The 25,551-nt window shown below is 41.6% G+C and overlaps 1 protein-coding gene and 1 pseudogene across 1 annotated transcript in view; one reads left to right on the top strand and one right to left on the bottom strand.

Moving 5' to 3' along the window:
- Nucleotides 1-25,551, bottom strand: part of LOC126942269 (zinc finger protein 100-like) — a 118,778-nt gene that overhangs the window by 12,107 nt on the left and 81,120 nt on the right. Inside the window, 1 exon segment of the mRNA XM_050769661.1 lies at nt 21,344-21,436. Within this exon segment, the coding sequence (XP_050625618.1) occupies nt 21,344-21,436 (93 nt within the window).
- Nucleotides 4,766-5,837, top strand: LOC126943286 (cyclin-Y-like protein 1; annotated as a pseudogene).

The raw sequence follows: 25,551 nt of genomic DNA, 5'->3' as shown, positions 1-25,551 counted from the left end.
TCTCGCTCTGTCCCCTAAGCTGGAGTGCAGTGGCATGATCTCGGCTCACTGCAAGCTCCGCCTCCCGGGTTCACACCATTCTCCTGTCTCCGCCTCCCGAGTAGCTGGGACTACAGGCACCCGCCACAACACCCGGCTGATTTTTTGTATTTTTAGTAGAGATGGGGTTTCGCTGCGTTAGCCAGGATGGTCTCGATCTCCTGACCTTGTGATCCGCCCCGCCCGCCTCGGCCTCCCAAAGTGCTGGGATTACAGGCATGAGCCACCGCGCCCGGCTCCAATAATGATTTTAAGTAGTCTTTCTTTAGCACCCTACAGAGCAGGTATCTCTCAGTTTTTTTTCCTGAACTTTCTGGGTAATAAATGCCACATATTTAAATAAGTATTTTCTTAATCCTATTCTGCATAGAGCTAATGGAGAACACAGATGGAACCTCAACATTACATATCCTCCATGTAAACCCCAGCTTTTCCCAATAGGAATCTTGAGTATCCACATCCTTCCATGTTCAACAGCCATAATGGGAACATTTTTAATAGTGCAGATCATAAATTCATGGCAGGAATTCTGCATGGCATATAAGAAGCTATGATATTGAGAATGTAGAGAAGGCTCTAGTACATAGGAAAGAAATATTCTGCATAGACCTTTGACTACCATTAGAATTTTAAAAAGTAGTTAAACTCATTAGTAAGGAAAAACACAAGTAGAGAAGTAAAGGTTTGCAAATACTAAATGCGTGAGACTCCAGAAGAATGGACAAATCTCTTGATCTGAGACATGCTTAGCTGGAAAAAAAAAAATTCCTCTTTCTCCTCCTTCTCTTGGAATCCTTTTCAGATGAAATTCTCTAAACAAGTTAACACTTGCATCTTGAGAAAACTGCCTTAAACACGTCAGCACCATCTTCTTACCTGCTAGCATCAGACCCACAGACAGAAGGACCAAGACCAAAAAGTTCACCCATTTCTCTCCTTTATAACAGAAGAGATTCAAGAACAACGTGCTGCTCCATGGATGTAAAAATATGTTTCTCCTTTCCTGTCCTCAGGTGCCCTCCCCTGCCACAAACACCAGCAATTTCTGCTACAGTAATGAAAATATGGGCCACACTGTCCTGTCCCTACCAAACCCAAACAGAACAGGTCCTGTAACCACCCTTTAGTGCAAAGGTGGCACTTAACTCTCATGAATGTATCTTGAAGCCCTCATACTTGATTCTGGCCTCACCTTAGAGTCACATGAGGCCCTTCATTAAAACAACATGGATGCTTCCATCCACAACAATAAACAGGAGCTGTGGGGAGGAAACAAGAGGTTTCTGCCAATTGGCTATGTGATACTAATGAGAAGCCTGGGCTGATAACCACTAAGCTAAGCATTGCCTCTCAAGCTTTAATGAACTTAAAAATCACTTGGTAATGTTGGTCCCACTCTACCTAATGTGATTCTGCAGGTTTGGAAAGGGTCCATGGATGGGTGTTTCAAACAAGTCCCCTGTCAATGCTGATGTTGCTCCCCCTGGGCTCATCATTAGCATTAGTTAGAGAAGCAGGCACAGCACAGAGTCCCTTACACTCAGCACTCTTGTCACAACACAAATACTTCTGGTACAAATGAAGACAACTACACTTCATCTTGAAGTTTTATATTATTTGCTGGCTCTTTAAAGTTTACAGAGGAAACAGAAGGCAGCAATGTTGGAATAAGTCTGCATTTGGAAAACAACATGTACATATGTAGTAATGCAATAATTATTAAGCAGGTACTATGTGCTCAAGAGTATAATACAGAGCACTGTGCTGGGCATAACACATTGGAAGTTGATACTAAGTGTTCAATAAGTCTCAGGATTTAGATAAAGGGCCCAGCATTATTACTTCTTCCTCTTGTTTCTCTGTCGTTGATTTTTTTAAAAAATGTAGAGAATAAAGCTAAATATAGACAGAGGAGTGGGGCATAGAAAGAGTTTAAGAAATTTTTTTCTATTTATATTTACTTGTCTGTGATTTGTGGAGCAACTACTGGAACTGCAGGAATAGAAAACACGTTGCTAAATGGAATGTTTCTGTAAGCACCGGTTTTAATACAAAATTTTAAGAAATAAGATATTAAAATGTATAGTTTATTTTTCTTATTTATCTGCTTTTGGGTTGCAGGAAATTGTTAGCACCCGCTCTAGAAAGGCAGAAGGATTTACTGGCCAAAACTCTGACCTTTATAAAACAGTTCTGAAAGGCAAGACTCCAGAGTGGGCCAGACCTAAAGAAGGCCTTCAAAAAGGGTGAAACTGAACAGAAATGGGGCAGGGAAAGGACCCTACGTAGAATTCTGTTCTCTATGCCACTGGGGTATTTCCAGTTCTGTTTTTCCTAAGCTTACCTAAGAAAAACTTAAATCCCAGACTTTATGTAACTTTTATCTATTTTTGCCACTGCTCTGTCAATTTTATAACAATACTATCAAGCAATTTAAATGACTTTTTTAAAGTTTTCTGGAATAATTTTATTAGAAGATAAATATGTATTCTCAATAAAGTAAAAGATACACAAATAATAACACCTCTTCAGTCCATAAATATCCCTTCAGGTGATAACCTCAGAAGACACAACAATGTAAAAAGAAGTGGCCCAAGTTTTTTGTTTTTTGAGATGGAGTTTCGTTCTTGTTGCCTAGGCTGGAGTGCAATGGCACGATCTTGGCTCACTGCAACTTCTGCCTCCTGGGTTCAAGCGATTCTCCTCCTCAGTCTCCCGAGTAGCTGGAATTACAGGCATGCATCACCATGCCTAGCTAATTTTTTTAGCGGAGATGGGGTTTCTCCATGTTGTTCAGGCTGATCTCGAACTCCCGACCTCAGGTGATCCACCCGCCTCAGCCTCCTAAAGTGCTGGGATTATAGGCATGAGCCACAGCGCCCGGCTGAAGAGGCCAAAGTTTTATTTTGCTCTGCACACATCCATTCACCGTACCAACCATATGTTGTTTAATTCAACCATGTATCCAGTTGCTAGTCTAGACCAAAAGTTTCCGGATGGTAGGGACCATGACTGCTTCATCTATTTTTTTAATGACCTTACAAAATGGAAGCAATTAGTTTATCTTTTGAGTCACCAGACCTCCTCTTTGTCTTTCACCAAAGTAACAGGAAACTGGAGAAACTCTCATCTGGGTACAAACCAAAGTTATCTCTTATATGAGGGAAGAAAAAAAAACACAGAATGACCCATTTCTCTTACACTGAGACACAAGCAGAATCAACCACTCTTGTCAGCCTGACACAATTCTGCCCTGGACATCCTCAAATGTCTCAAAGACATCTAGGTGATTGTGAGAAGGTTCTTAGTGACCCTGGGCTGATGGCCCGATGATAAGCCAGGCTGAGAGAAATTCATGCTGATTCTAAATAGAAGATGGAACTGCCTTGGTGGAGCTCTAGAACCTGGATCACCTATCCTGATTTGCTAGGTTTTGGGTAAGAGCAACAACAATACTCTACGCCAGTATCATATTTTACAGGTAGGTATAGTTGTGGTCATGGCTCTGGATACTTTGTGGCCTTGATCTCTCACTAAGATGCTTGTTTACACTTACAGATTCTGTCATCAGATTCTATTTACACCTGGAGTCTCTCACATAACTGTAGCAGGTCACTGAACAAGATCTGAAAAGCTTAAAGAGCCACACTCTCAAATGGGAGCTTTAAGATATCTACGCTGACATCTTGCAATATAGAAAATGCCTTCTGTTGGTTTTCAGTACATTCTCAATTCAAAGTCTTCTGGCCCTGTCTTGTAAATCCCAGGCAGACGCCAGACCTTATGTGCAGATTCTAGGTGGGATCAACTTGGCTCTGCATCCTTGGGTGTTACAGCAAACAGGGTAAATCAAAGGAGAGCTGCCCTATAGAGGCTGCTCTGGCACATTCTAAATAATATGTCTAACTAAAAGAAAAAACTGAGGCAACATGAACATAAGTAGAGAGTTCATCTGGGTCAAGCTTGAGGACTATAACCTTGGAGCGAAAATACATCTTTCAAAGATTGAACAAATAAGAAGTTGAATCTCTCAACAGACCAATAACAAGTGCCAAAATTGAATTGGTTTTAAATGGCCAACCACAAATAAAAAAGAACCAGACAAATTTGCAGATTAATTCTACCAGATGTACAAAGAAGAGCTGGTACCACTTCTAATATTATTTCAAAATATTGAGAAAAAGGGACTTATTTTTCAACTCATTATATAAAAACAGCATCATTGTGATACCAAAACTGTTAAGAGACACCAAAAACAAACAAACAAACAAACAAACAAAAAAAACAAAACTTCAGGCCAATATCCCTGAGGAGCACTGATGTGAAAAACTTCAAAAAAATACTGGAGAACCGAATCCAGCAGCACATCAAAAAACGTATCCACCACTATCAAGTTGGCTTCATCCCTGGGATGCAAGGCTGGTTCAACATATGCAAATCAATAAATGTAATCCATCACATAAAGAGAACAAAAGACAAAAACACATAATTATCTGGAGAGGAGTCAGCTTGGGGAGGCCGCGGCAGCGGCGCTAGGGTGCGAGGAGGCCCAAGGCCTGCCCGGGGCGGGTCGCGGGGTGGGTGGGCGAACTGAGGAAAGGAGGCATCTGCTTGCGCGGTGCAGCCCCGACAGCGCCATTGTTGGGGGACGGGGTGCTGCGCAGGGCCTCGGAGTAGGGGGGCTAGCGAAGGCGCCGGAGGCAGCGGAGAGAAGCGAAGGCGCCCCATGGGAAACACGCTGACCTATTGCGTGTCCCCCAGTACCAGCCTCAAGCTGGGTAAGTGCGCAGGGTCTGAGGTGTACTGCGCATCCGACGTCTATGAGGCGGCATCCGGGGAGGGGATGCGGTGGCGGTAGCTCCGGCTGCTGTGGAGCTTGCCAAGTTGGATTTAGGAGCGGGCCAGGGCCACCACCTGCAGCACGTCAGCAACCGCGAGATGCCCGAAGATTTAGCCTTGGAGTCAAACCCTTCTGACCATCCAAGGGCAAGCACAATTTTCCTGAGCAAATCTCAAACCGATGTGCGAGAAAAGAGGAAAAGAAACCACTTAAATCATGTATCTCCAGGACAGCTTACTAAAAAGTATAGCTCATGCTCAACAATATTTCTAGATGACAGAACAGTCAACCAGCCTAATCTTAGAACCACAGTAAAATGTGTGACCTCAGAAATATATTACCACATAAAGAACAGAGATGCAAATAGATCCCTGGATATTTCTGATGAGAGATCACATCCACTTACACGAGAAAAAGTTCCACAGGAATACTTTAAGCATGATCCTGAGCACAAGTTTATTTACAGATTTGTTCGTACTCTTTTTAGTGCTGCGCAGCTAACAGCTGAATGTACAACAGTAACTTTGGTTTACTGAAAAAAGTTTTTAACTTATGCTGAAATCAACATTTGTCCCACTAACTGGCAAAGGATTGTTCTGGGAGCCATTCTTCTTGCCTCCAAGGTTTCGGATGATCAGGCTGTATGGACTGTGGACTACTGCCAGATCCTCAAGGACATGACAGTTGAGGACATGAATGAAATGGAAAGGCATTTTTCGGAGCTTCTTCAGTTTAATATTAATGCTCCTGCTAGGTTTGTGCAAAACACTACTTTGACCTTCTCTCCTACGCAGATGACAACAACCTGAATTTTCTATTTTCTCCTCTTAGCAAAGAAAGAGCACGGAACCTAGAGGCTATTTCTAGATTATGTGAAGACAAAGACTGGTGTGGAGCAGGTACACGAAGGTCTTTCAGCACTGATAACTTCATTGGTATTCAGCACTCTAAAGCCATCCTCTTTTTTTTTTTTTTTTTTTTTTTTGAGACGGAGTCTCGCTCTGTCGCCCAGGCTGGAATGCAGTGGCCGTATCTCAGCTCACTGCAACCTCCGCCTCCCGGGTTCAGGCCATTCTCCTGCCTCAGCCTCCCGAGTAGCTGGGACTACAGGCGCCGCCACCTCGCCCGGCTAGTTTTTTTTGCATTTTTAGTAGAGACGGGGTTTCACTGTGTTAGCCAGGATGGTCTCGATCTCCTGACCTCGTGATCCACCTGTCTCGGCCTCCCAAAGTGCTGGGATTACAGGCTTGAGCCACCGCGCCCGGCAAGCCATCCTCTCTTAATGGGAGAAATGAGGGGTTATAATGTCATGCGACCTTCATCTATCATTTGTAGATGATATTTGTCCATCTACAAACATTGGACAAATACCACCTTTCCTGCTCAAAACCCAGCAAAATTAGTGTTTTCATCAAAAGGAAAGAGCTCAAATTCAAGAGACTCATGGACAACAAGGATCATACTCCATAGAAAAGAATGGGACCTTGTCAATGCAACAAAACACTCTTCTGTCATTTTTAATGTAAACAGAGTTACAAAAACCACTCCAAAATGAAGGCTCCCATCCCACACACAGATATTTGCTTATGGTGTGGGCCGATAACTGTGAACTATGTTAGGTTTTTTAAAACAATAGTTTAAATTTTTAGACTTTAAAGACACTAACCATATAACTTTTATGTTTCTTCCAGTTTTTCTCCCCCTGCGCATTTTGCTGCCTATGCCTTTAGAATCAATGCAGTATTACCATTAAAACAAGGGACTCTAACTAAAGCCACTTAGGAGCTGACTGCAGCATCGTTAGGGATTCAAGGGTTCTTCCTCCCTACTGTTACCCTTGAAGCTGCTAGTCATTGGCAATCATTTTATACCAAAAAGCTGATGGATAACATTTGTCATTCATATTCTTTGCAAGCATTACTTTAGCATTTTAGCATGTTTGGGGTCATAAACAGAGGAAGTATTGGTTATTAATATCTAATTCTATTGGAGTCCATGTTGCATTTCTTGTGAACTATAAATGGTGCTTCTCATTTTCTGATAATTTTTATCTTGTTAAATAAATGTATTAAAATATATTTTCATAATGCCAACCAACATGGTGGTTCAGTGACAGTGAAGAAAAAGTATAGCACTTTTAAGCTTTAATATAGTTTGGGCCCTCCAAGGCACTGCAGCATGAGTATAAATGCTATAAACCTTTGAAAAACATCATTTGAGAGTTTTGTTTTTTTTCTTTAGGAGATGGGAGTCTTGCTATGTCGTCCAGGCTGGAGTGCAGTGGCTGTTCACGGGTGCAGTCATGGTGCACTGCAGCCTAGAACTTCCTGGCTTTGGGCCATCTTCTAGCCTTGGCCACACAAGTGGCTGAGACTACAGGTGCACCTGGCATTTGTCTCCTGAATGTTAGGCATTTGATTTTTTGTTTCAGTCACTCCTGAAGATGGCAGACATTGACTGAAGCAAAAAATTAAAAGCTTTATACTCAAAATTCTCAAAATGAACCTGGGTGTGGTGGTGCATGCCTGAGGTTCCAGCTACTTGGGGGCTGGGGCTGGAGGATTGCTTGGGGTCAGGTATTGGAGGCTGCAGTGTACCGTGATGGTGTCTATAGAAATAGCTACTGCACTTCAACCTGGACAACATATCGGGACCCCATCTCTTAGAAAAATGCAAAATTAAATGCAAAAGAAATGCGGTGGGCATAGTGATTCATGCCTATTATCTCGGTACTTTGGGAGGCTGAGGTGGGAGGATTACTTGAGCGCAGCAGTTCAAGACCAGTCTACTCAACACAGTGAAACCCTGTCTGTAAAATAATAATAAGAAGAAGAAATAAAAATAATTAGGTGGATATGGTGGCATGTGTCTGTAGTCCCAGCTACTCAGGAGACTGAGGTGGGAGGATCACTTGGGCCTCAGGGGTCAAGGCTGCAGTGGGCCATGATCATGCCACTGCACTCCAGCCTGGGTGACATCCAGATCCCCTTTCAAAAGAAGGAAAAGAAAAACATTCAGGCAAGGTTTTGTGAAAGTTTGTAGCATTTATACTTCTACAAGTATCAAAGCTTACAATTACATTAAACATTTGGAATATCTTGTATCTCCATAAAATGCCCTTCTCTTTTTAAAAGGAGTTACTTGTAGAGCTGTGCTCTATATGCATTGATCACCGAAGTTTCTTTAATGTAAAGGAAGATTTTGAAGAGCAGTGTTAATTAACATGTAATAAAAATAATTGGACCCTAATGATAGAAGGTGATATGAACAGCTGTTTTATCATCCTACATGCTACCAAGCTGTAGGTGTCCCATTAAATCCTGCTATTTAAGAAATAACTCACCTAACCCTTAGGAACACTTATTTCAGGCTTTAAAAGGAAAGGAAAAAATAATTTTAGGAGACTGATAATGTCATCTAAATTTGAAAAACTAAAAGGAGATTAGTGTTCTCAACTATGTGAAATCTATTTCTCCTACTTTCTCAAATCTAATCCTAGGAACCTTACTCATAAACAAAGCATTTCTGGGCCAGGAATACTTCCTCCACTATAGCAATGCTTCACATCATATTGTGCTGCAATTTCCATCATTTTTAAAGGACATATAAATACATGTTAAATAATGATATAAAAATATTACAATCTACCACCTCAAAAAAAAAAACAAAACATTGTTTATGGAGTTCAGAGCTTGGAGATTCAAGTATTAATAGCCATTTTATTTTAAAAAGAATGTTACAATTTATGTGGTTTTTATTTCTCATTCTTATATTAAAAGCTAATAAACTTTTAATTTTAAAAAACCAAACATAATTATCTCAATAGAAAAAAACCTTTGATAAAATTCAGCATCCCTTCATGTTAAAAACCAATGGAACAGAACAGAGACCTCAGAAATTAACACCACACATTTACAACCATCTGACCTTTGACAAACCTGACAAAAGCAATGGGGAAAGGATCTTCTATTAAGTAAATGGTGCTGGGGAAACTGGCTAGCCATATGCAGAAAACTGAAACTGGACCCCTTCCTTACAAAATTATACAAAAGTTAACTTACACAAAAATTAACTGAAGATGGGTTAAACACTTAAATGTTTAACCATAAAAACCCTAAATGAAAACCTAGGCAATACCATTCAGGACAAAAGCACAGGAAAGACTTCATGAGAAAAACACCAAAAGCAATTGCAACAAAAGCCAAAATTTGACAAACGGGATCTAATTAAACTAAAGAGCTTCTGCACAGCAAAAGAAACTATCATCAGAGTGAATAGGCAACCGAGAGAACAGGAGAAATTTTTTGCAATCTACCCATCTGACAAAGTCTAATATCCAGAAAAGAACTTATACAAATTTAAAAGAAAAAATAACCCCATCACAAAGTGGGCAAAACATGAAAAGACACTTCTCAAAAGAAGATGTTTATGTGGCCAACAAATATATGAAAAAACACTCAGCTGGGCATGGTGGCTAATGCCTGTAATCTCAGCACTTTGGTAAGCTGAGGCGGCTGGATCACCTGAGGTCAGGAGTTCGAGACCAGTTTGGCCAACATGGAGAAACCTGTCTCTACTAAAAATACAAAATTAGCCAGGTGTGGTGGCGCATGCCTGTAATCCCAGCTACTCGGGAGGCTGAGGCAGGAGATTCACTTGAACCCATGAGGTGGAGGTTGCAGTGAGCCAAGATCACACTATTGCACTCCAGCCTGGGCAATAAGAGCGAAACTCCAACTCAGAAAAAAAAAAAAAAAGAAAGAAAGAAAGAAAGAAAAAAAAAAATCTCAACATCACTGATCATCAGGGAAATGCAAATCAAAACCACAATGAGATACATCTCACACCAGTCAGAATGGTAAATAATAAAAAGTCGAGAAGCAGATGCTGGTGAGGCTGTGGAGAAATAGAACACTTTTACACTGTTGGTGGGAAGGCAAATTAACCATTGTGGAAGACAGTATGGTCATTCCTCAAGGATCTAGACCAGAAATACCATTTGATCCAGCAATCCCATTACTGTGTATATACCCAAAGGAATATAAACCATTCTACTATAAAGACACATGCACGCGCATGTTTACCGCAGCACTAGTTACAATAACAAAGACATGGAACCAACCCAAATGCCCATCAATGATACAGTGGATAAAGAAAATGTGGTACATATATGCCATGGAATACTATGCAGCCATCAAAAGGAATGAGATCATGTCCTCTGCAGGAACATGAATGAAGCTAAAAGCCAGCATCCTCAGCAAACTAACACAGGAACAGAAAACCAAACATTGCATGCTCTCATTCATAAGTGGGAGCTGAAAAATAAGAACACATGGACACAAGAGTGAAACTACACCCACGAGGACCTGTTGAGGGGTGAATGGTGAGGAGACAGAATTTAGAGGATGGGTGAATAGGCGCACCAAACCACCATGGCACATATACCTATGTAACAAACCTGCATATTCTGCACGTGTATCCCCCTGCTTTTTTAGAAGAAATTTTTAAAAAGAGTAAAAAAATGTTACTCATCACATAAACCAAAACAAAAGACAAAAACCACAGGATTATTTCAATAGATTCTAGAAAGTTTTCAATATAATTTACTATCCTTCATGTTTAAAACCCTCAACAAGCTAGGCACTGAAGGCACATACTTCAAAATAATGAGTCATCTTTGACAAACTTACAGCCAGCATACTAAATGGACACAAGTGGGAAGCATTCCTCCTTGAAAACTGGCACAAGACAAGGATGCCTTCCCTCAAAACTCCTATTCGACATAGAATTGGTACAGTCTCAGCAGAAAACCTCTCTAAACTGATAAGCAACTTCAGCGAAGTTTCAGGATACTAAATCAGTAGCATCCCTGTACATCAACATCCAAGCCAAAAGTCAAATAAAAAACATAATGCCATTCACAATTGCCACATACACACACATAAATATCTAGGAATACAGCTAACTAGGAATGTGAAAGATCTCTATGACAAGATGACCAACCACTGCTTAAAGAAAGGAGAGATGCAGCACTTTGGGAGGCCGAGGCGGGCGGATCACAAGGTCAGGAGATCGAGACCACGGTGAAACCCCGTCTCTACTAAAAATACAAAAAATTAGCCGGGGGCGGTTGTGGGCGCCTGTAGTCCCAGCTACTCGGGAGGCTGAGGCAGGAGAATGGCGTGAACCCGGGAGGCGGAGCTTGCAGTGAGCCGAGATCACGCCACTGCACTCCAGCCTGGGCGACAGAGCCAGACTCCGTCTCAAAAAAAAAAAAAAAAAAAAAAAAAAAAGAAAGGAGAGATGACACAAACAAATGAAAAACCATTTTATGCTCATGGATAGAAAAGACTAATATCATTAAAATGTCAAAACTACCCAAAGAAATTTACTGACTTAATGCTATTCCTAACAAACTACCAAAAACATTATAAACAGAACTAAAAATTAACTATTTTAAAATTTATATGGAACTAAAATGAGCCTGAATAGCCAAGGCAATTTTAAGCAAAAAGAACAAAGCTGGAAGCATTACATTACCCCTCTTCAAACTACATTAAAGGGCTACAGTAATCAAAGCAGCATAATACTGATACAAAAAGAGATGCATACAAAAATGCAACAGAATAGAGAGCCCAGAAATAATGCCACACACCTCCAACTATCTGATCTTTGACAAAGCTGACAAGAGGAATGTGGGAAGAATTTCCTATTTAATAAATGGTGCTGGAATAAGCTGGGAGCAGTGGCTCACATCTGTAATCCCAGCATTTTGGGAGGCTGAGGCAGGTGAATCACTTGAGGTAAGAAGGTCGATACCAGCCTGGCCAAAGTGGTGAAACCCTGCCTCTACTAAAAATACAAAAATTAGCTGGGTGTGGTGTCACATGCCTGTAATTCTAGCACTTTGGGAGTCCAAGGCAGGTGGATCACTTGAGGTCAGGAGTTCCAGACCAGCCTGGCCAATATAGGAAAACTTCATCTCTACTGAAAATACAAGAATTAGCAGGGTGTGGTGGTGCATGTCTGTAGTTCCAGCTGCTCAAGAGGCTGAGGCATGAGAATTGCTTGAACCCATGAGGCAGAGGTTGCAGTGAGTCAAGATCATGCCACTGAACTCCAGCCTGGGTCACAGAGTGAGACTCTGTCTCAAAAGAAAAAAATAGTCACTAACAGATACTGGCAAGGTTGCAGACAAAAGGGAATGCTTATACACTGCTGGTGGGAGTGTAAATTAGTTCAACCATTGTGAAAAGCAGTGTGGCGATTCCTCACAGAACTAAAAACAGAATTACCATTGGACCCAGCAACCTCTTAATTGGGTGTATATTCAAAGAAATATAAATTATTCTACTATAAAGTCACATGCACATGCATGTTCATTTCAGCACTGTTCACAATAACAAAGACATGGAATAAACCTCAATGCCTATCAATGGTAGCCTAGATTGGAAAAAATATGGTATGGTCAGACAACAAAGCTCATTCTTATAATCCCAGCACTTTGGGAGGCTGAGGCAGGTGGATTACCTTAGCTCAAGAGTTCAAGACGAGCCTGGGCAGCATGGCAAAACCTCATCTCTACAAAATATGAAAAAAATTAGTCAGACGTGGTAGTGTGTGCCTGTAGTCCCAGTTACTTAATGGGCTGAGGTAGGAGGACCCCTTGAGCCTTGGAGGTTGAGGCTGAAGTGAGCCACGACTGCACCACTGCACTTCAGCCTATGTGACACAGTGAGACACTGTCTTCAAAAAAAATAAAGAATAAAAACAAAATATGGTACACAAACATCATGGAAGATTATGTGGCCATAAAACAACACCAAGATTAAGATCTCTGCAGCAACAGGGATGGCGCTGGAGACCATTAGCCTTAGAAAACTAATGCAGAAACACAAAACCAAATCCATGTTATCATTTATAAGTAAGAACTAAATAACAAGAACACATGGACACAAAGGAGACACACAGTCACAGGGGCCTAGTTGAGAATGGAGGATGAAAAGACAAAGAGGATCAGAAAAAAATAACTCTTTGCTGCTATGCTTAGTACCTCAGTGACAAAATCACCTACACCAAACCCCCATGACACAATTTTACCCATAAACAACCCTGCACACATACACATGTAGAAAAAGAAAACCCATGGGTGGGGAAGAATGCAATGTAACTGGATTGTTTGTTCTGCAGATAGTGGCCCAGGTGGGGCTGTACTCTGATTTACTTCTGGGTCCATGCAGGCAAATGAGATTATGAACAGGTGGTCTCCACCTAGGTAGGTGGTGAAAACAGGTTGCTGCTGCAGATTCACTGTCTGGGGGTTGGGATATGCCAGGAGACTTGTAGACACTTTCGTGGGTTTTAGGCAAGAAATACTAGGATCCACAATGCTGTGGTGAAATTCCCAAGGGTAATGACTAGTCCTGGGAGGGATGTGGACATGTCAATGTCTAGTGGGTATGTCTGTGAGTGGGTCAGAATCCTTTGGTGACAGCTGTGGGAAAAGGGGGTCTGTCATCAGAGTTCCTTTCCTCTAAGTTTTCATCCTCTCTTACCCTAGGAGGAGACCTGGAATCACACGACAATGAAAGGCTCTGTCTTCCTTTACACAGAGAACAGAGCCTCCCATTGCAAGACACCAAGAGTTCCATTCCAGGCCAGGTCTCCGTGATATCTTTCTACTAGCACCAAATCTGTAGAGTTTGCTGAACACCAAGCAATTCTCTAGCACCAATTCAATGCCTAACATTTGAATTCTGACACCATGCAGAGTCAGCAAAGACCCTGATTCAGGGCTTAGTCTCATAACATTGCCCTCATTGCAGTTGCCAGTCACAAACCCCATAGGCCCATCTACACTTCTGAGCTACTGTTTAAAAACTGAGGACTCCTGCGACCTTCCTCAAGTTCAATAATTTGATGGAGCTACTCACAGAACTCAGCAAAACACTGGAGTTATGTTTACCGATTATAAAAGATACAACTCAGGAAAAATCAAACAGAAGAAATGTATGGAACAAAAAGAAGAGGTGGGGAAAGATGAAACATATCGATAACCCTGGTAAATAGCTGTGATTAATAAAATTTTTCATCCTTTGTGTTCTCCAGGAACAGCTTATGGAAAGAAACACTCTTCCATTATATATTACATGGTGCTCTCTTTTCTTTTTTATCACATAGCCAGACACAGACTCTGTCAATGATATATTGAACTAGAGCAACTCGATTTTGAATAGGGGCTGAGTAAAATATGGCTGCGACCCACTGGGCTGCATTCCCAGATGGTTAGGCATTCTAAGTCACAAGATGAGATATGAGGTCAGCACAAGATATAGGTCATAAACAGCTAGCTGATAAAACAGCTTGCAGTAAAGAAGTGGGATAAAAGTTACCAAAACCAAGATGTTGACGAGAGTGTCCTCTGGTCATCCTCACCGCTACACTCCCACCAGTGCCACAACAGTTTACAAATGCCATGGCAACATCAGGAAGTTACAACATAATGGTCTAAACAGGAGAGGCATAAATATTCCACCCCTTGCTTACCATAAAACTAAGAAATAACCATAAAAATGGGCAACCAGCCTATGGAGAAAGCCATTCTCTTATTTCTTCACTTTCTTAATAAATTTACAGGCCGGGTGCAGTGGCTCACTCCTGTAATCCCAGCACTTTGGGAGGCCGAGACAGGTGGATCACCTAAGGTCGGGAGTTTGAGACCAGCCTGACCAACATGGAGAAACCCGGTCTCTACTAAAAATACAAAATTAGCTGGGCATGGTGGCCCATGCCTGTAATCCCAGCTACTAGGGAGGCTGAGGCAGGAGAATCACTTGAACTCGGGAGGCAGAGGTTGCAGTGAGCCGAGATTGCGCCATTGCACTCCGGCCTGGGCAACAAGAGCGAAACTCCGTCTCAAAAAATAAATAAATAAATAAATTTGCTTTCACTTTACTCTATAGACTCACCCTGAATTCTTTCTTAAGATCCAGGAACCCTCTCTTGGGGTATGGGTCAGGACTTCTTTCCAGTAACATTTTTCTGGCAACCACAAAGGGACTATATTGAAGAGACCTCTGACCCAAAGGAAAACCATCTGTGCCCACTAACGGCTGACACTGAGTGAGTAGGGTGCATATACCTGGGTAAAGCATGGGATTGGGTTAGGGGCCCAACTTAGGGGAATTATAGTCTCTCCTAAAGCAGAGTGGGTTAAAGGCTCCTCTTAATAAAAGGCAAGGATGATTGACTGAACTTGGATTCGAGGCCCAGCTTAGGAAGGTTATAGTCCTTGTTAAGATTTAGAAGGTTAGACATCCCTCTCAGTAAAGTCCCTCTCAGCTAAGAACTGGTTTGGTACTATGGGATGTTAATTGCTATTCTTTCTTGATTAAGCTGTCTTGCACTCTTTGCTGGTAGATATGAGTGACAGAATGAGGCATCTCCAGGACCACGGAACATGGGGAGCTTTTTCCTCTCCAAAAGGGAGAATTTGAGAGCTGACGGGACTGCTGGAAAGATCCTTTTCCTACCGACAAGCAGCCACCTGAGCTTTTCATTGTCGCTGCAGTTGGTGGGTCTTTCTCCGGCCTCCCTGAGCTCTTTGCCTTCCCTACCCCGCCACAGGCAATGCTTTTTTCTCTCCTTTCCCTTTATTATCTTTTCCATTACTCAGGGTGACCGTCTTGCCCAGAGGCCACAAGTTGAAACTCCTGATTGGAGGTTGAATTAATGATAATAGGGCCCAACTAGGGGCAAGTTTGAGGCTTGTCAGTTTGATATTGATTGCCAAGTAGAGAGGCAATCAATATCAAAAAATATGTGTTTTGTCACACATATTTTGCTCTGGCCAAAATGAAAGAAGATAATTTTCCTCTGTGTTGCGGCTTGGCCCCCAGTGCTGTGGGGCAGCCAGCCATGTCACTAGGACCACTCAGGGAAAAGGAACCCAGAAGCTTGGCATGCTGGCAGAAGGGTACAAATTTCTTACCAAACAGAATTTTGGCCTCTCTATATATATGCAAACTCATTGAATGAATGGCAAAAATCACTGTTTATCTCCTCTGTAAAGTTTTAATTGGAAAATGCATTTGTGATACTAGTCTTAAGACATAACAAATCTGTTGTACTTTGTGCTATAAATGTCTTTCTGTATTGTTCTGTAATTAAGAGGGGGTACCTCAGGATAGAATGCTGGCCTAGGACCTCAAAGGTTCAAGATGGCCCAGTAAGCTGGTCAGTCATGTCCTTGGAAGACTGACCTTGTAACCATGTGACAGTACTTTCTCTTGGTCTCCACCATCACAACGGTGGCCCAGGTTCAGGGTTCAATTTCCAGCTTAGGGAATGAGTACTTTCTTGTTTGATACTTCGGTGACCTTTAATCATTTTTTGATTCTCTTCCCCTCTAGGAACCGTGTTAAGTTTTCCTTTCTCAGAATACCTGTGAGGCTGCTTTTGGTAAAGTTCAAAAGCCAGAGATATTGGCCGCTTGACCTGACTAAAGTCTGGTAATAAGAAATTTAAAAGAGCACTATGCTTAAAAGTCAGCCTTAATTTAAAACAGATATTCAAGCTCTAATAGCCTGTATGTGGGGGGAGCGTGGCAAGATGGGATGGCTGAGGGGGTTGTGGGGAGTGTTGGAACTGTTGAGCTTCCTGATTATATTGTGGGTTACACAAACCTAGAGATATGTTAGAATTCATAGAACTGTACACCCCCCAAAAGTCCTTTTCACTGCATAATTTTATTATTCAGTAAAATGTCAAACAGATTGAGTATCTTCCATTTTATTGTGTTTGACCTAACACTCCTTGGGAAAAACAGAGGAGGTACCACAGACCCTGTTTGGGAAACACTCTTTTCTCCTCAGAAAACCCCATGAATTGCAAGTGGATAAGTCTCTCTCAAAATCTGAGGTTCTGTTCTGTGTTGCATTCATTATATGACATTTTTTTACTTTTGGGGTTATCAGAAATTATTTCACATATGAAAGAATTTTGATATGTAATAATTGGGTAAGATATATACTTTTGAGGATGGCTAATAGCAGTTATGGGGAAATAGCTCTTCACATTTGAATCAGAGAAACATACCCTTGACCACATAAAAAGTATGGGGATGTCCCCACACCCAACTGAGAAATAAGATTTCCATGGGAATAAACTGATTGTTTTTTGGATCCATTTAAAAATGGATCTGATTTTAAAATGGAACCCTTAGTTTTGGAGGATCTGTTTTGCCTTCCAGCTGCCTTACTTTTTAGGCTGTAAGAACTACATGTTTTTCTGGTCCTGGGATCCACCCTGAAGCTAGTAATTCAATTAAGAAACTGACAAAGGAAAAACCTTACAACTACTGAATCTTTTGTCTGTATATTTCTGTGTTGTGTGTGTGATATAAAAGAGCTCTGATTAATTGGTTTAAAAACAATAAGAGCTTAAATCAAATATTTTGTCAGAAAAGTAAAAACTGTAATGCCTTTTAGTAGATGTGACAAGTAATCTTTTGGGAATTAAACAGTTTTAAAGATTATTGGAAAGATAAAATGTCTTCAAAATATAAACATTTGATCAAAATTATACAGGTCACATATTAGGTTTACCAACTACTTGAAGGTCACAAACTGCTTCTTTGACTTTTAAAAATTGTTCAATTTTCCTATCTTGAAGCCATTAGCTTCTAAATAAGGCCTGGGGACATATGGAATTAGTCATGCCCCCTTACTATACAAAGAAGGTTATAAAGAAAAAAAGTTTTATATTAAAAAAAAATCTTGTATAGCAAATTCTTTTCCTAAAATAAAATGACTGGTTATTTAAAAAGAGGGATGTTTACGATAAATCAGAAAGTCCAAACATATTGTAGATAGTCTGTATAAGAAATCAAAGCATTCATGAAAGGGATTTTATACAAGAAATGTTATACAATTTAAAGGTGATTAGACCTTCTGAATACTTCATAAAATGCCACTAAGGCTCTTACTGTACAATTTGCCAGCTTTAGAGCTAGGTAGGGCCTGGGGCACATGGAATCAGCTACACCCTCTAACTATTAACACACTGGAAAGAGTCAGACCTTATCTACACTTGTGCCTGGGTCCTAGACTCCACATCTAGTACATAACTAAAATCCCACTTACCACTGTTTTCACCATGGGTAAAAGTTACTAAGAATTAACATTGTGGCCGGGCGCGGTGGCTCAAGCCTGTAATCCCAGCACTTTGGGAGGCCGAGACGGGCGGATCACAAGGTCAGGAGATCGAGACCATCCTGGCTAACACGGCGAAACCCCGTCTCTACTAAAAACACAAAAAATTAGCCGGGCGAGGTGGTGGCGCCTGTGGTCCCAGCTGCTCGGGAGGCTGAGGCAGGAGAATGGCGGGAACCCGGGAGGCAGAGCTTGCAGTGAGCTGAGATCCGGCCACTGCACTCCAGCCTGGGCGACAGAGCGAGACTCCGTCTCAAAAAAAAAAAAAAAAAAAAAAGAATTAACATTGTAACATGGAATTTTCACTACTATAAAACAGTTTTACATGCAAGGTATGCAAAGAAAATGAAATGTGTTTTTGATAAAAGTTTATAAAAAATAGAAATGTAGATTTGTCTAGATTAAAAGGTTGTTTTAAATTAGATAGAATAAAACTGAAAGTTTTAACCAATTGTGGATAATTTTTGAACATTTAATTGTAAAAGAGACTCTGTGAGCACATTAACTAAAGTTACAGGGGTATTATCCAGTTGTAATATATATTGAACACTGTGATAAAAATGACAAGCTTCTCTTAAAGCTTTGATCAACTCTTTAATAACAAAAAATGTGTAGTTATAAAAGTTTTGAGAATAATACCTTATGGTCAAACATTAAAACTGGATAAATTTGTCTAAAGATTCATTAAGGCCGGGCGCAGTGGCTCACATCTGTAATCCCAGCACTTTGGGAAGCTGAGGCAGGTGGATCATGAAGTCAGGAGTTCAAGACCAGCCTGGCCACGATGGTGAAACTCCGTTTCTACTAAAAATACAAAAATTAGCCAGGCACAGTGGCAGGCACCTGTAATCCCAGGTACTCAGGAGGCTGAGGCAGGAAAATCACTTGAACCTGGGTGGCAGAGGTCCAGTGAGCCGAGATCAAGCCATTGGGTTTGACATCACTAATACACAAACATAATGGTGAAATTTGGATCATTTAGTAAAAAATCATACAGGAAACATTGTCAAATATGAAATGTTTTACTCTTTTTGGACTATATTTGTATAAATATGCTATTGGTATGTGTTTCAAAATTATAGGGCTGGGCAACATGGCTGACGTCTCTAATCCCAGCACTTTAGGATGCCAAGATGAGCAAATAGCTTGAGGTCAAGAGTTCAAGACCAGCCTGGTCAACATGGTGAAACCCCCGTCTCTACTAAAACTACAAAAATTACCAGGCATAGTTGCATGCACCTGTAGTCTCAGTTGCTCAGGAGGCTGAGGCAGGACAATCGCTGGAACCCAGGAGGCAGAGGTTGCAGTGAGCCAAGATTGCACCACCACACTCCAGCCTGAGCAAAAAAGTGAGACTCCGTCTCAAAAAAAAAAAAAAAAAGAGAAATCGCTATAATTCTAATATGACTAAGTGTATGTTATTAATAATTACACTTTGGGAGGCTGAGGCGAGCGGGTCACCTGAGGTCAGGAGTTCAAGACCAGCCTGTCCAACATGGTGAGGCAAAACCCCGGAGCTTGCAGTCTCTATTAAAAAAACAAAACTTAGCCGGGCTTGATAGCAGGTGCCTGTAATCTTAGCTAGTTGTGAGGCTGAGGCGGGAGAATCACTTGAACCCGGGAGGTGGAGATTGCAGTGAGCCAACATTGCCCCTAGGAGACAGAGCAAGACTCAATCTCGAAAAATACTACTACTACTAATAATAATTACAATTGTTACCTAAAATCATTGTATGCCACAGAGCTAACCAAATTTCCTTGTCAATCATGTTCTTTTTTTTACTGTAACTGCCCTAAGACTTTGCCATCCAGACAATCATCTTGTGTCAATCCTCTTCAAAAGATGATTTGTAGTCAACTATAAGACACTGACAGAGCTTCTTAAATGCAAGTTTCTGATAACATTAGAAATTTGACATTAGAATAGAGGAAGTTCTTTTTCTTTTTTTGAGATGGAGTCTCACTCTGTCACCCATATTAAAAGTACAAAAATTAGCCGAGCATAGTGGCACGCCTGTAATCCCAGCTACTCAGGAGGCTGAGGCAAGAGAATCACTTGAACCCGGGAGGCGGAGGCTGCAGTAAGCCAAGATGGTGCCATTGCACTCCAGCCTGGGTGACAGAACCAGACTCAGTGTCAAAAAAAAAAAAAAAAAAGAAAAGAAAGAAAGAAAAGCAAAAGTATCTATTTCTTTCTTCCAGACAATAAATATATTATTAATTCCATTTAAAATTATGTCATAAACAATTAGTCATATGGGAGCACTTCTAGACAGTACCAAGTTTCATCTCATAATATTCAGCATGAAACTCAAAAATCGATAGAACAGGATTTGAACACAGATATTCACTGTCACAAATTTACCCTGAAAAAAAATAAACTGATGTTTTAATGAATCTATGTAACTCACCAATTATCCACCACATTTTCTTGCGGAAATGTATTCATTTTCTACAGCTAAAATGGAAGGGATTTTGCCTGGGAGTAGCATTCTAAAAGCTAAGCCTTGAAATTGTTTGAAATCACCCAGCCATAAAAAAAACAAAAACAAAAACAAAAACAAAAAAAACACACCTGAGAAAATTCCTAAACTCACTCTAGGAAAGAAAAAGGTAAATGAGAATTTTAAACAAATTTTTAACAAACGAAGTATATGATTAGATATTTTTTTTGGAAATCCACCTCTTTTATGACCTTTGTAAATATTTTTCTACCTTTCAAGCCCTACTAATATAACGCAATTTACAGCTAAAGAACTGAGGTCAAAATAAGTGACAAACCTCTTCGAGGTGACAAACCCAGGTAGTGGCAGTGCTGATTAAATAACAGATGTGTCTGACTCATGTTTCAGGTCAGGTCATTCAATCACCAGAGAGATCCTTCCACCCACTCCTGCTCACTTCTGTGCTCAAGAACCACCCATTCAGAAGACATCGCATTATGCCCCAGTGACTGCCCCAGGTGCATTTTACTTTGCAAGCTCTTACACCATCTCACTGGGGTCAGTTCTGTTGTTGTTGTTTGTCTTTTGGAATACTTTTCAGTAACAAAACTTTCACTTTTTTCCCCCCAGTATTTTTCTTTAACTATATTTATTTCACTATTTTTCTGCCCCCTTAGATAATCCAGGGAGCAGAAATTATTTTTGTGTTTCCCCCTCAATACCAGCATCTGATTGGCTGACCAGCAATGTGTCTCCAAGAAATGAAAGCTGAGTTGGGTGAAGACAATTTTAATGTCTAAAGGAGTTACCTTTTCAAAATAAGAGTGCACCAGAAGATTCCTTTCAGCCCCAGGGCATCCACTTGCTCCCTTGAAAGGACACATGCCATACCTCAGGTCATCCTATGGGAGAAAATAAACCAGAAGCTGACATTCACTAGGCACTTTAGCTGACAGAACCATGGTGGATATCTTGGTTTATCCCCAGATAGTACTGAAACCCAGGACCAGGAAAAAAGTAAAGGGTAGCTGAGGACTGCTTTAAATCAGGTGAAGAAATCAGTACCTAGAGGGTGCCCACTGTTAGAAGCCAACTCGTAGTCAACCTGTCACTGAATCCTGGCCTCCTGTCTGCACTGGGACACATCACCCCATAGATTTTTCCAAACCAAAACCTTGACCCAAAAACATTCTGATAAGATCTCTGTGCCTAGAGAAGATAAAAGGAAAAGAGACACAGAGATTTTCTACAATACAGTGTCTGAGGATTAGTCTTTGTTTCCTTTTCATGGGAAATATTTACAAACGGATAACAAATCTTAGAAGCACCATTTAATGCTTTGTCAAAAACAATTAAAATATGGCATAAACAAGTACACCAAAGGACAAATAGGTGATAATGTGAATTAGGGAGGAAAAGTTGGCATTTGGGAATGCCAGAAGAAATTGGAAATTTAATATCTTACTGCAAGCCAGCGTAAGGCTGGAGAAATGGGGGATAGGGGTTAGATTTAAGACCCTGCCTGGGACACAGGTGAAAAATGCAGCAGAGAATCAGTTCCCCGTGGAGTGTGAAAATAATTAAAATAATTAAGTGACAGGCAATTAGACTGAGGTGTCTCTAGTCCCTGGGTTCCTACTTAAAAAAAAAATCCAACTCAGGTGCATTTTTTTTTAATTACTACATTCAGAGAAAATGTAGGCTTAAACAAATATAAACTGCTAATTAATCTCTGATTACACAACCAGGAAATCTTCACCGATATTGTACAAATTAAGAAACTACGTTACTATACCTAACCAATTACTAAATTTAGTTTTCTTCATAATGCATTTTATAAATGACTTTCCTTCAAGCCTCTCCCATAGACAACAAACTACGATTCTTGAATCACTGTTTGATCAAATTATTTAAGCCAGGCGCGGTGGCTCACGCCTGTAATCCCACCACTTTAGGAGGCCAAGGCAGGCAGATCACGAGGTCAGGAGTTCAAGACCAGCCTGGCCAACGAGGTAAAACCCCGTCTCTACTAAAAATAGAAAAAAATTAGCCGGGCCCGGTGACAGGCGCCTGTAATCCCAGCTACTCGGGAGGCTGAGCCAGGAGAATCGCCAGAACCCGGAAGGCGGAGGCTGCAGTGAGCCCAGATCGCGCCACTGAACCCTAGCCTGGGCGACAGAGCCAGACTCTGTCTCAAAAAAAAAACAAAAAACAAAAAAACCTTTAATATTTTTGCAGTGACTCCCATACATTTTTAATACGAGAAAAGAGGAACTGGGAAAGCCACGGACCAAAGCTCTTCCCATTCATGAACCCGCACCCCGAGTCAGGATTCTCCCCTGATAACCCTCCTGTGGTCCCTGCACAATCTGAGAGACGCGGCGCTGCGGGTGCAGAGCTGCTCAGAGAGGGCCCCCAGGCCAGAGCACAGTCACTAGCGAAGGGAAGAGACAAGATGCCTGGGGTCCCGGCTGTCAGCGCAGCCGCCATCTTATAGCTGAAGGGCACTGAGGCAAGCTGGGCAAGGAGAACTCGGCGCGCAGATCGTGGAGCTGACTGCCGAGAGGCCTGAGTCCCGTCACAACTACTTCCCACCAGTTCCAAACAGCCCCTTCCCCTTCTCTCGGGAGGTCGGACCGGGCACTCTCACCATTTCTAGGCTTCCAGGGGGTCCTGGCGTCTTAGCGGTGGATCTCCCAATATCTGCAGGTCACAGGGCCACAGAGGATGGGCCTCCAGGAGCAGAAGACACAGAGCAGCGAGGACGAAACCTGGAGCTCCGGCTACAGCAAGAGACAAAGGCCCCGCCAAACCCGGAAGCCGTCCCGTCCGCTCCAGCTGCATGCCTGATTGGACGATTTCCAGCGCAGCTTCCCTGGTTGGATAATGCTTAAATCCCCGCCCCGTCAGGCTTTGAGTGACAGAAGATGTGATCAGACGCTGTACTGAATGAAGAGTGACAGCCTAGGCTGCCCCCACTTCTGACAGGGCTTCCTCTCTGAGCTGAGCCAGGCCCATACCAGAGAGTATTTGCCTTTAAACTTGTGTATAAAGTCATATGAATAAATAAATAATACATTATAAAGCTATACACAAATGAAAAGAATATAATGACAATTATTTTAAAATTTCAGCTTTTATGACCTTCCTGGCTTCTGGCCCGGCCCTTTGAGCAGGCAGCCTGCGATTGTAGAAAAGAGAAAATCATCTGAATTGAATGATTTTCATTTTAGAAAAATTTCATTTTAGAAAATGAAATTCTAAAATTTAGAAAAAATTTAGAAATTCTAAAATTTCATTTTACAAAATCCACAGCCACGTGTGGATTTTACAAAATCCACAGCCACGTGTGGATTTTAAATTTTCTAGTAGCCAAACTTTAAAAAGAAACAAGTTGAACTGATTGTTAACAATGTAATTAACCCATTATATTCAAAATATTATCATTTTAATGTGTGAGAAATATGTAATTATTATTATTATTATTTATTTCTTATTTTTTTTTTGAGACGGAGTCTCGCTCTGCCACCCAGGCTGGAGTGCAGTGGCCGGATCTCAGCTCACTGCAAGCTCCGCCTCCCGGGTTCACGCCATTCTCCTGCCTCAGCCTCCCCAGTAGCTGGGACTACAGGCGCCCGCCACCTCACCCGGCTAGTTTTTTGTATTTTTTAGTAGAGACGGGGTTTCACCGTGTCAGCCAGGATGGTCTCGATCTCCTGACCTCGTGATCCGCCCGCCTCGGCCTCCCAAAGTGCTGGGATTACAGGCTTGAGCCACCGCGCCCGGCCTGAAATATGTAATTATTGATGAAGTATATAAATATATGGAACTAAATCTTTGAAACTGACTTTGTATTTTACCTTTCTAGCATATCGCATTTCAGACCAGGCACATTATTGGAACCCAGTAGCCACACATGGACCATAGCTGTCACTTTGAAGTGCAGCTCTGATATCAGTGGTGTGAAGGGCCTGAACATCTCTTGTCTGCCAGAGTGAAAGAAGAGACTCTCCCTACAAACATCTCTCTTTGGTTCCGAGGGTGGACCAGATAGTGCCCATAGAAAGAGCTGAGGGCAGCAGGAATAAAATAGCCACAGGTAAGCGACTGCTGGCCACCTGTTGCCCGCCTTTCTTTTAGAGACCAGATAGTGAACAAAGGATGATGGGGCCACAGGAGAAAGAAAAACTACGTCTTCAGTTCTGTCCACACACTTGAACTCCAATATTTAGAGATGGAGAAAATAGATTAAAAGCAAACGTATTTTGCAATTTGGTCTTGGCCCTAATGGTCAGGCTGTGTTTATCTGTTTTCTCCTGTCGTGTGGGGGACTATGTGAGTCTAAGCACCAATCACATGCACACATGTCTACAAGTATTTCTGCATTACCCAAAATTCTCTTACAAAACATCCAACTTTAAATCAGGGGAAGAAATCAGTACCTAGAGGGTGCCCACTGTTAGAAGCCAACTCGTAGTCAACCTGTCACGGAATCCTGGCATCCTGTCTGCACTGGGTACATGTATTAGTTAGCTATTGCAGCATAACAAACCATCCAAAACTTATTAGTTTATAATTGAAACGGTCAGCCGTTTAGGCCCAGCCGAGTGGGGCCATTCTTCTAGTCTCAGCTGAGCTCCTTCAGACATGTATCATCAGCTGCTCGTTGACTAGACAGCTGTGCTTCTGAGGGTGAGCTTCTGCTTCTGGGTCTGTCAACAGGGGCACCTTGCTTCTCCTCCCCATGGTATCTTATTTTCCAGCTGGCTAACATGGGCATTATACATGGAGATGGCAGCATTCTAAAAGAAAAACAGAAGCAGTCAATACAATTTGAGCCTAGGCCCCAAACTGGCCCACTGTCATGTTCACAGGTTTCTATTGGCCTGAGCAAATAAGGCCAGCCAGATATAGGGTTTTGAAAACAGATTCCAGATCTTGATGGGAACAACTATAAAAGCACCTGGCTATGGGTATAGATACAAGAGGGATGAAAAAATATCATTTTACTATCAGT

The sequence above is a fragment of the Macaca thibetana genome, chromosome 19, assembly GCF_024542745.1.
Source record: "Macaca thibetana thibetana isolate TM-01 chromosome 19, ASM2454274v1, whole genome shotgun sequence".
NCBI classification, from domain to species: Eukaryota; Metazoa; Chordata; class Mammalia; order Primates; family Cercopithecidae; genus Macaca; species Macaca thibetana.
The sequence above is the reverse complement of the archived record's forward strand: the minus strand, read 5'-3'. Positions and strand labels throughout refer to the sequence as shown.